The sequence below is a fragment of the Doryrhamphus excisus genome, linkage group LG15 (genome assembly GCF_037039965.1).
Source record: "Doryrhamphus excisus strain RoL-2023G ecotype Guam linkage group LG15, RoL_Dexc_Guam_v1.1, whole genome shotgun sequence".
In the NCBI taxonomy this organism is placed as follows: domain Eukaryota; kingdom Metazoa; phylum Chordata; class Actinopteri; order Syngnathiformes; family Syngnathidae; genus Doryrhamphus; species Doryrhamphus excisus.
The window spans coordinates 12,862,766-12,874,001 of NC_136371.1; the positions used below are offsets into that span (position 1 = coordinate 12,862,766).

The window sequence follows — 11,236 nt, forward strand, 5'->3', positions numbered from 1 at the left end:
ACCGGACCAGAAAGATTGGAGATTGCTGTCGTACAAAAATAAGGGGGCGGGGGTCACCGCCTGCTTGGTAATCAGGAAGGATGTCCCTCTTTGTTAGTTTTTAACACAGGACTACATTATGTAGAAAACTCATGAGTCGTACGTTTTTAATCGCCGCGAGTCCGCCATCTTGTGTAGCACAACTTTGTTCGTTTGCGACTTTCGACGTCTTTACTGATGGTCTCTGAAATTCTGGTGATAAGGCATTAAAATGTCCTACTGTGCGCCTGTAAACTACCTATATATGTCTATACACTACGCACGCTGAGCTGCCAAGTTGTGCTACACAAGATGGCGGCGTGTGCACTGAAGCACTGCGCGGCGGCGACACCGCGCTCTGTGTGTTGTGTCGGGGGTGAGCTTTTTACGTCTTTCTATTTCTGTGGTTTTTAAGCCATTACTCATATTATGCTAATATTAATTTCCGCATTCCCGTAAAAGCTCCTTCAGTGATTGGCAGTAAGTTACTTATTGGGCAATGATTGGGTACACTGATGTCACGTGATTTCATCCCGTCCGCTCCAGCGTTTACCCTAAGTGGCCACAAAGGAGAGCTCCATAGCGAGTCCGGCAGAAGACTACTTTGTTTTTAATCCCCAATTCCATTTAATGAGGACACCCAACACAAGACACACGTCTAAAATAAACCATATCCACCTCCAACTTCACGGTGAGTGTGACCTGATTTAAAAAGTGACGTAATCGGCAAGTTGAGTTCCCATTGGTTCAGGTGGTCAACTACAAATGTGGTCTCCTCATTTGCTGGCTTATCATGTTTGCTAGCCAAGCTAGTGTTGGTAAGGTTGTCTTTCTATGTAGGATTCAAGCTAACAAACACTATTTTGTTGTGAACTTGATCATGAACTTGCTTTTCTTATTTGGTATCTGGTAAGTTTACTATTTACACTCTTTAAGCTAACATGACCACTTTGCTCTTCATTGGTGTTCAAGTCAAGTCAAGTGTATTTATATAGCCCTTAATCCCAAAAGAGCCTCAAAGGGCTTAACAAGCAGGCAGCAGTAGATGATAGACAATAGACGACAAACAACATCCCCTGATCTGAACCCCCATCAGGGCAAGGAAAAACTGAAAACCCATTAGGGAAAAGGAAACCTTGAGAAGGGACCGCAGATGGCGGAATCCCCCTTCTAGGATGACCAAGCTGCAATGGATGTCGAGAGGTTAACATGTGACAGTTAAATATAAACAGAGAGTATAATAGTCCAGGTCCAAGATGTAATGCCATTAGGACAGTTGGGCGGCCGCGGGTCTTGAGATGATCACCATCCCTCTGCTGCAGCGCCTCCACAAGGTAGGCCACGTCAGATGTCCAGTTTCGTCAAGGCAACTTCCAAACAGCCTCTCCTGGAGTTTTGAATGAATGTTTTTATTAAGCGAGAAAAAATTGCAAATCTATGTGGCTCCGTGTGATAACTTGCAGTGAGTCTCTTCTAGCGCTGTGGAGGAATTGTTGTCATTCAGCCACATTGGAGGCTTTTCCAGCATGAAGCCTTTTGAAGGTCATGCCACAGCATCTCAATGGGATTCAGCTTAAAATTTTGGTTTGCTTTAGTGGACTTGCTGCTGTGTTTTGGGTCATTGTCCTGCAGAACCAAAGTTGGCTTCAGCTTGAGGTCACCAACAGATGGCCTGACATTGTCCAAAGCAGCAGACCATCACACTACCACCACCATATTTTACTGTTGCTATGATGGGTTTTTTTTAATGCCAGATGTTATGGGACACGTACCTTCCAAAAAGTTAAACTTTTGTCTAGTCAGACCAAAGAATATTTTTTCTAAAGGTCAAAACATAGACGGGCATCAATGTTTTTTTTGTTGTTGTTCAACAATGGTTCTGGTCTTGGTCTTTGTGTTCAGTTGTGTTGTTACTGACTAATATTTACATTTGTGGGATGATCTAAAATATTGCAGTGTGACAAACATAAAAACAATCAGTCACACAACTGTTTAAACACAGTCCAGTCACTAGTAACGACTGGTTGGCGGCGTGTTTTTAAAGCTACCATTGTTTGCTTGGTGTCTGACTCTTAAATCCAAACAAAAGTCAAACTAGAGTTCCTCGTCAGGTTTTGCCGGTTTAGCTTCCATTGTGCTCGCTTTCTCTGCTGCATTGTTGACATCGGGCCTGATTGTGTATAAGAAAACTCTCGTCTTGTTTTTTTCTTTCAGTTATCCACACACTGAAGTTATTCTGACAGCAAGAACAAGAAATCAGAAGCCAGATGGATGAACAAAAGCAGAGTTGAAGAGCCAGATTACTGGCTGAGACAGACAGGAGATGGTTTTGTTCGTGAGCAGAGGTTGAAATGCTGCCCTGACTTTGCTATGGAGGCTTTCAACCAAACTGGAGGTTTGTTTATGTTGAACGTTCTACTATTAAAATATATTTGATGTACTCATACACTTTTTATACTGTAATAAAGACACATTACTGCAGGGATACCTTGTCTTGTTGCTAAGTGGTTACTCAACACTTTGTCGTTCTTTCAGGCGTTCATGCTCTCCAGGTGATGTGCAGCTGTGAATGGGATGATGAGACTGATGAGGTTAAAGGTTGGTTTTGTTAAAACCCTTGTTACCAGGTGGTGCAAGACCCCTTCGTGTGTTGAGGAGGCGTACCTATCTCTCTGACTTCTCAGTTTAAAGGGTTAAAGCCTCCTATGTTAAAAAGGGTGCTCATAAGTCAGGTTGAAGGAAATTCACCCAGGTTTTCACGGCGTAGTTCGAGGCGGCCCCACTACATCCAGACTAAGCACAATGGAGTAGCCTTATTTAAATTGTACCCAGCACTAGACCCTCTACTTATAGCCGCTTGTAGTTCTGTGGAAACTTTACTAATCTATTAGTGATCAGAAGGACCTGTTTATCTTATCATAGGTGTGACCGGAGCAACCTAAAAGGAATCTTCTCATGCAAACAGCTTACTCTTTTATCATACAAGACATAAAAACAACAGAAAAGGTGAATGAAAGAAATTTAATAATAAATTTGGCAAGGGTAAGAAGCAGCAAAATATGTAAAATAATACATTACTTTGTCTTTCAAAATACTGTTGAGCTCCATTCACATATGAACAAAAGTTGTAAAAAATGTCCCAACCGGTAATGTCCAAAGTGGTCAAAAAGGAGGAGTGGGTCTCTACCACACTGTCAGTCTTTTCCCAAAAAGAACAACAACTATGCCACAACAGCATCCAGATAAAAAGAAGTGAAAGTCAAAAGTAAAAAATTGTCTCTTATCACCACTGGAGAGAAAATCCTTATTCCATCAAGGTACTGTCGATAAATCCTCTTTGGTTTCCTGCAAGGCTCAACGTTGCACATGGGAAAAAAGAAGAGAAGGAGCCGCATCTATGTGTGGCTTCCTCTGATGTCCCCAGGCGCTGCTTCTCACTAAGCTGCGCCTTGCTGGTTTAGCTATCAGGTTACACAGTCTGCGTTTCTTCTAACGAGACAACAAGTTGCTCTATTCGCTTGCAGAAGAAAGTCACAGTTTCATAGATAGATGCGCTGCACGGATACTGGGGACTAACAAGGAGGAAAAAGCCCCAAACTGCTTTGGGTGCGGTTCTTATATCTCTTCACCCTTCAGCGTCACAGTTTCAACATTTCTTACCATCTTGGGACAACTCTTCCTGGAACACTACTCTTCCTGGAATTCAAGATGTTTATGAGATGAGGTCGTTTTCAACCAGCAGTGATAAAAAAAATACATCTTTCCGAGCAAGCCTCCTCCTCTCACTGTGTGTGTGTAGGTGTGTGTGTACGTGTTTATGTAAGTGCGGCCCTATCAACACATCACACATGGTGAAGGCTCAACTAACTTGTGTGTGTGTGTGTATGTAGTCCCTCTTAACATTTGCACAATGCATAAAAGAAATACTAAAAGAATAAAAGTATAAAAGAATATACCCTCCTTTTATAAGGCGAGGTTGACCTAAAAATACTAATTGCATAGCCATAAGCCAGGGGTCTCAAACACGCGGCCCGCGGTTCCAAATGTGGCCCACAGGACACTAGTTTGAGGCCCCCGCCTTGATATGAAAGTTTAATGTTAGTGCGGCCCCCACAAGTTTGATATGGATGCTGTATGGTATCATGTACCCAGAAAAAATTATTACGTTTGATTCATGTTCATGTTAAAGGTCAAATAACTGTTAATAGTTATCCTCCCTATCCGTGTGGAAGTGGTAAGTTTTTGGCTATTTAAGTTTAAAGGAAATAACTTGAAGGCTACCGTTTAGGTCGCTAGCTCTCTAGTTTGCGAGTTAGCATGTGTCTCAAGACCCTGCAGTTGTGCAATATGTTGTAAATAAAGAGTATAAATGTGACTATAGTCGTGTTTTGTCATGTCTACAGGGCTCTAATAATGCTTTGTTAATTTTAATCTGAAAAAATAATTTGTCTACCCACCAACTATATGTGGTTTAAGTTTTTATTATTTGCCGTTTTATTATTATTATTATATTTATTTATTACTGATTGATTGATTTTTTTATTCTTGATTTGTTTATTTATTTTTCATCTTATTTTGTGCAGAAAAATACAAATTAAGATATTTGAGAACAGTGGAATGTTTTATCAGAGCTTTTATTGTAGAAAATCGGAACCAAAGCACTGAAAAAGTTTGTATATTTTTTAATGAATGTGTTTTGGGTTTTTTTGAAAACCTGGAGCGGTCCAGCCTTGCCCAGACCCTAGGTCCAGTGGCCCCCAGGTAAATTGAGTTTGAGACCCCTGCCATAAGCACAATCGTTACTGGCTGTAGTTTTATGGCAACATCTTCCAAGGGTATACATAGTGTATACCAGTGATTTTCAACCACTGTGCCGCGGCACACTAGTGTACCTTGAGAAACCGTCAGGTGTGCCGTGAGGAATTATCCAATATCACTTGACAAGTTGTCAGGGTGTGTTCTTCTTTGTGGTGTTTTTCTTCTTCTGTTGTTTATTGGCGGTTGGCAAGCAGCTTTCGTATGCATTACCGCCATCTGTGGAACAGAATCTAAACCCTTCTATACTTTGTTCACAAGTGCAGTTTTATTAAAAAAGAAAATATATATCTATATAAAACATGTCTTGAGTTTAATTATAAAATATTAGCAAGACTGAATTTGATCTTTTCCTGTTTAAATTTATCCCGGGTGCGTTCAGCGCATGCTCAGATATGACGTAACACGCAGATCCAGACGTTCTTCAGTTTTAAAAATGGAGGCCGGCAATCGGCACTGGACTGCTCAGCAAAGTTTGTTTTTGATCCAAACTAAATTTCAAGACTGGACAGACGAAAAACTGGCAATACGGAGTTATTCCAACAAGTGAAAGAAAAACTTGTGGAAGCCGGTATCACGTGATGTTGATGTTTACGTTTTACTGGGCATGCCCTATTGACTATTCTGTTTGATTTTCACGGCACATGTAGACAAGAGATTGGAATATTCCTTTCCATGGATACCAATGTTTCCCAAAAGGTCATTCGGAAAGAGAAAAAGTGGTCATGTAAAAACATGGCTACTGTGGAGTGTCTGTGGTGTAAAGACTGGCAGAGCAATGTAATATTGGTCCGTGTGGCAACACCTACCTTGTTCCTCCGATAGACTTTTTGATGCACGTGTGAGGTCGTGGTGACATTTTGTAACATTTTTGGTTAGTGGTGTGCCACAAGATTTTTCCAATGTAAAAAACGTGCCGTGGCTCAAAAAAGGTTGAAAAGGTTGTCTACAATAGCAAATAGTTACCTTCCCATCCCCCTTACAGCCAGTTACCCTTGGCGGGGACCCTAGACAGGTGCTAACATTCTGGGCCAGAATGTACCTGGACGCGATGTGATGATTTAGAGGTAGCGTCACTCTCCTCAAGTCTTTTCCCCGACTTCATCACCGGATGCCTTTTACGGTCATGCCCAGGACCACACTGGATGCCTTTTACCGTCCTGCTCAGGACGTTGCCAAATACGATAAGATAAGATAAGATATGCCTTTATTCGTCCCTCAGTGGGGAAATTTGCATTGCACAGCAGCAAGAGTACAGAGTCAGTTAAGCAGTACAAAAATACACAATATAGAAAAATAAACAATTTAAACAACCCAAGTATTAACAAAATCAACAGTTTTTCCCAGAGTTGTATACAATACAGTATGTAGATAATACGAAACGAGATGAGATATATGACCAGTCTATACACTGAGATCCTGTTAGAGAGTTAATATGAGGCATTATGGAAATACTTCACATAGAACTTACTTCACCTTTTACAGTCCTGCTCAAGACGTTGCTGGATGCCTTTTTCGGTTATGCCAAGGACCAAGTCCTTGCATAACAGCCAAACAACACTCTGTGCCACAGGATTCTTGACAGTTTCAGGTTGCTTATGATGGAGAAGATCTCCTCTTATTGGACATGAAGACATGGACGTTGACCACTACAAATACAAATCCACAATTTGCTACCAACAAACACAAGTTGGATGAAGACAATCTTTTATTGTACTACGTGAAGTATTACTACACTGAGCGTTGTTCTTCTGAATTGAAGATGTGAACTACAGGAGGAAGGTCCTAACGAAAAGAGGTAGAACCACTTGATACTTTCACCTTTGTAACCACGCCCCCCACAGGAAGATTACTAGCATTACAAGCTACACTCTTTCTACTCTTTTCTCTCCATCGTTCTTCCTTCTCTCCATGTTGGGAAGGAGCTCCATCACTTCCTGTGCAGAGCTTCCAGAGGTGTTTCTCCTCCAGAAGACGCCGTCCTCACCGGTCAGCTGCTTGGCGACAGATTTCTACCCCAACAGAGCGGTCTTGTTTTGGAGGAAAGACGGCCAGGAGATCCACCAGGACGTGGAGCACGGAGAGCTCCTCCCTAACCACGACAGAACTTTCCAAATGACGGTGGACCTGGAAGTGGATATGACGGCCGACGTGGAGAGCAAGTACGAATGTGTGTTTCAGCTGTCTGGCGTCAAGGAGGACATGGTCACCAAGCTGGAGAGAAGAAGCATCCTGAGCAACGCAAGCCGTGAAGGTGAGAAAGTTGTGACCGTTGTGACCGTTGTGGCGGTCATTGTCATCAACAGACAAGGTGAGGGACACAAATGTTGTCTGTCTTCTTCTGGGAGTTGATACTTTCATCCAGGCTGCAAAGGTGCAGCCATGTTTGACTTGACTTTGAGTAGCTTCCACTCAAAGATCCACAGAGACAGAGCACACACTCTCACACACAAAACACGCACCGTGAGGACAAAGTGCACGTCACCTTCTTTCTCTTTCATTTCAGTCAACTACGATCCAGCTGGTAATTCAAACATCTTCTTCTTCTGTGAACATGAGGAAGCAGCTCATGCTGCGTTTGTGTTTGTTGGACAGCTCGTGACGGTGGCATCGAGCTCTGAGAGAGGCTGAAGGCTGAGTTAGCTCACATGGACTGTTTGCACCCCCAAATGTTCTTCTGACTTTTTGAGGATGATCATATGTGTACACAAGTGAACACAAGAGAGATGTCTCCATCAAAGGCCCTTTTCTGGGACGTCATCACACTTGGATATGAGATGGAGAAGTGGTGTGTTCTTCTTCTTTGGCTGTTTATGTTTTAGAAAGTATATCTTGAAATGTTTTGTTAAGGCTTGTCTTGGTGTACCTTCAAGGGAAATGCAGGCTCAGCAAGGGTGCAACAGGAGGTTGTTGTGCTGGCTGAATCCTGAATCCTACTAAAAAGGTGCTTCAAGCTGGAACGTGTGGCTGAATGACAACAATCCTGCAAAGCGGGAACTCATAAGAGACTCATCGCCACAGCAAACCAATCTCCTCCATCCAACCCTGTCTTCTGCATCTGTCTCTCTCACACCAACTACCCTCATGTCCTCCTTCACTGCATCCATAAACCTCCTCTTTGGGCTTCCTCTACGCCTCCTACCTGGCAGCATCCTTCTACCAATATATTCACTATCTCTCCTCTGGACATGTCCCAACCATCTCCAAGGCCTCTAACATGTAATGCCCCTCTGATGTACTCCTTCCTGATCCTATCCATCCTGGTCACTCCCAATGAGAACCTCAGCATCCTCATCTCTGCTACCTCTTTTCAAATCCCAATGTCATCTGCAAACATCATAGTCCATGGAGATTCTTGTCTAAGCTCATGTCAGCCTGTCCATCACCGTAGCAAACAAGAAGGGGCTCAGAGCTGATCCCTGATGCAGTCTCACCTCCACCTTGAACTCTTCTGTCACACCTCCAGCACATCTTACCCCTGTCTTCCAGTCCTCATACATGTCCTGCACCACTTGAACATACTTCTCTGTCACTCCAGACTTCCTTATACAATACCACAGTTCCTCTCTAGGCACCCGTCATAGGCTTTCTCCACATCTACAAAGACACAATACAGCTCCCTCTGACCTTCTCTGTACTTCTCTATGAACATTCTTAAAGCAAATACTACATCTGCAGTACTCTTTTTTTGGCATGAAACCATACTGCTGCTCCCAGATGCTGACTTCTGCTCTTCATCTTCATCTCACTCTTCATCCTTTTCAACGCTCTTCCCACTTCCTGTTTACCAATCTTTGCTACTTCCTGGTCCACAGCAGACACTTCTTCTACTCTTCCTTCTCTCTTGTTTTCCCCATACATCAACTCTTTAAAGTACTCTTTCCATCTTCCCATCCCACTACTGGCATCTGTCAGTACACTTCCATTCCTATCCTTGACCACCCTAACCTGCTGCACGTCCTTCCCATCTCTGTCTCTCTGCCTTGCCAACCTGTATAGATTCATCTCTCCCTCCTTACTGTTCAACCTAGCGTACAAGTCATCATAGACCTCTTGTTTGGCCTTTGCCACCTCTACTTTCACCTTACCATTCATCTCTCTGTACTCCAGTCTACTCTCTTCAGTCCTCTCCACGTCCCACTTCTTCTTAGCTAGCCTTTTTGGCTGTATACACTCCTGCACCTCCTCATTCCACCACCAAGTCTCTTTGTCTGCTTTCTTTCCAGATGACACACCAAGTACTCTCCTACCCGTCTCCCTGATCACATTTGCTGTAGTTGTCCAGTCATCTGGAAGCACCTCCTGACCATCCAGAGCCTGTCTCAACCCCTGCCTAAAAGTCCTACAACACTCTTCTTGTTTCAGCTTCCACCATTTGGTCCTCTTCATCTTCCTCACCATGAGGGTCCTTCTACACCCCCCCATCCTGTGCTGTCTGGCTACACTTTCACCTACCACTACTTTGCAATCACTGATCTCCTTCAGATGACAGCATCTATACAAGCTAGGAGTACACAGGTAGACTACCTACCTGTGTACTCCTACCTCCACTCTTATAGGACACCCTATGTTCCTCTCTCTTCTGGAAGAACGTATTCACTACAGGCAAAGTCAACCACCATCTGTCCTTCTGCGTTCCTCTCCTGAATACCAAACCTGCCCATCACCTCTTCATCATCTCTATTTCCTGCACCAACATGTCCATTCAAGTCTGCCCCAATGACAACTCTTTCCCTTCTAGGGATGCTCTGCATCAATTCATCGAGGTCCAGACACAATTCCCCATCCTACTTGTGGGGCATACCCACTAACAACATTGAACAACCCACCTTCAATGTCTAGCTTCAGACTCATCACCCTATCTGACACTTTCTTAACCAAGTCCTCCTCCTCCATTTCTCTTCCATCTACACCATGATAGAAGAAGTTGAACCCTGCTCCTAAACTTCTAGCCTTGCTACCTTTCCGCCTGGTCTCCTGGACACACAGTATGTCTACCTTCCTCCTCTGCATCATGTCAACCAACTCTCTACCTTTTCCTGTCATGGTTCCAACATTCAAAGTCCCTACTCTCAGTTCTAGGTTCTTGGCGCTGCTCTTCTCTCTCTTCTTACGGACACATCTTCCTCCTCTCCTTCTTTGACCAACAGTAAGCCAATTTCCACCTGCACCCTGTAGGTGAACAGCACCGATGGCGGTCGTTGTTAACCCGGGCCTTGACCAATCCGGTATGGAAGTCTTGTGTTTGATTGGCATAGTTGCTTTGGCAAAATGTTTACGTCGGATGCCCTTCCTGACACAACCCTCTGTATTTATCCAGGCTTGGGACTGGCACAGCAAGGCACTGGCTGCTACCCCATTGGGGCGACATTTGACAACATGCTGACAAGGTAGGCTAAATTAACATAAGCCACCAAGTCCAACAAGCAAGTTTCCAAGCAACAGATAAGCAAGTTCACCAAGCTCCCGATCTAATACCACATCACTGAAAGACAGGAGTAGCCACAACCCTATAGTTGCTCTTTCTATCGACAGCTCTCTGGCTGAAGTCGATAGTAATGTTCACTGGATTCATCAGTCAGTATGAATCAACATTTAAAAACATGTCAAGTTATTGTGACATATACATATATTTATATACTATATGTTACATATCTATACACATATCTGTGTGGAGTTTGCATGTTCTCCCCGTGCATGCATGGGTTTTCTCCGGGTACTCCAGCTTCCTCCCCCATTCCAAAAACATGCTAGGTTAATTGGCCACTCCAAATTGTCCATAGGTATGAATGTGGGTGGGAATGGTTGTTTGTCTATATGTGCCCTGTGATTGGCTGGCCACCAGTCCAGGGTGTACCCCACCTCTCACCCGAAGACAGCTGGGATAGGCTCCAGCACCCCCGCGACCCTGGTGAGGATAAGCGGTGGTAGAAGATGGATGGATGTTGGTTTCACCGCGAGTGTTGGTTTGCTCTGTTTCTCTACAACTTGACTTGTGACTGTACAGATGTTTCTCATTCTGGCATTGTGTCAAAAAATCACACAAAAACCTCAAATCTGGGGAAAATGTGGATTTTTGTGTGTGTGTGTGTAAAAATGCCTAACCTGTATTGAACCCGTCATAGAAGTTAGAATGCAAATGGAAAACGTCCTTTTAACATGTGTACAACAACAAATGCAGTGAAATGCTTCAAGCGACCTCTCATGTTTTGGCTCATTGAATTTTTCCAGGACGAAGGTGGTGTCATGTTTCACTGCCTGTTTACTTTCACTTTCAGGCCCATACAGAAATGGCAAGTCATGGTGCATATTAATCGCACGTCTGGTTTTACCTGACTAGACCTTTAAGAGTTTGAAGCCGACACTTTCAATGTGGGATCATAACCAACATGAAAACCAACAA

The 11,236-nt window shown here is 43.5% G+C and overlaps 1 protein-coding gene across 1 annotated transcript; it reads left to right on the forward strand.

Annotated features, from left to right (window-relative positions):
• The first annotated feature begins 842 nt into the window (after positions 1-842).
• On the forward strand, positions 843-7,185 carry LOC131104700 (class I histocompatibility antigen, F10 alpha chain-like). Its single transcript, XM_078796821.1, has 6 exons — positions 843-1,352; positions 2,233-2,413; positions 2,554-2,616; positions 6,319-6,368; positions 6,419-6,597; positions 6,678-7,185. The coding sequence occupies exons 2-6, from the start codon at positions 2,290-2,292 to the stop codon at positions 7,183-7,185; spliced, it is 924 nt and encodes a 307-aa protein (XP_078652947.1). The 5' UTR covers positions 843-1,352; positions 2,233-2,289.
• The last annotated feature ends 4,051 nt before the right edge of the window (positions 7,186-11,236 follow it).

What these genes read in the sequence shown, in the direction of transcription:
- LOC131104700 (XM_078796821.1), top strand. Translation starts at nt 2,290, where the DNA reads ATGAACAAAAGCAGAGTTGAAGAGCCAGATTACTGGCTGAGACAGACA. An exon ending in TGAGACTGATGAGGTTAAAG is followed by an intron (nt 2,617 to 6,318) that starts GTTGGTTTTGTT and finishes CACCTTTTACAG; the next exon opens with TCCTGCTCAAGACGTTGCTG. An exon ending in TGTTCTTCTGAATTGAAGAT is followed by an intron (nt 6,598 to 6,677) that starts GTGAACTACAGG and finishes CGCCCCCCACAG; the next exon opens with GAAGATTACTAGCATTACAA.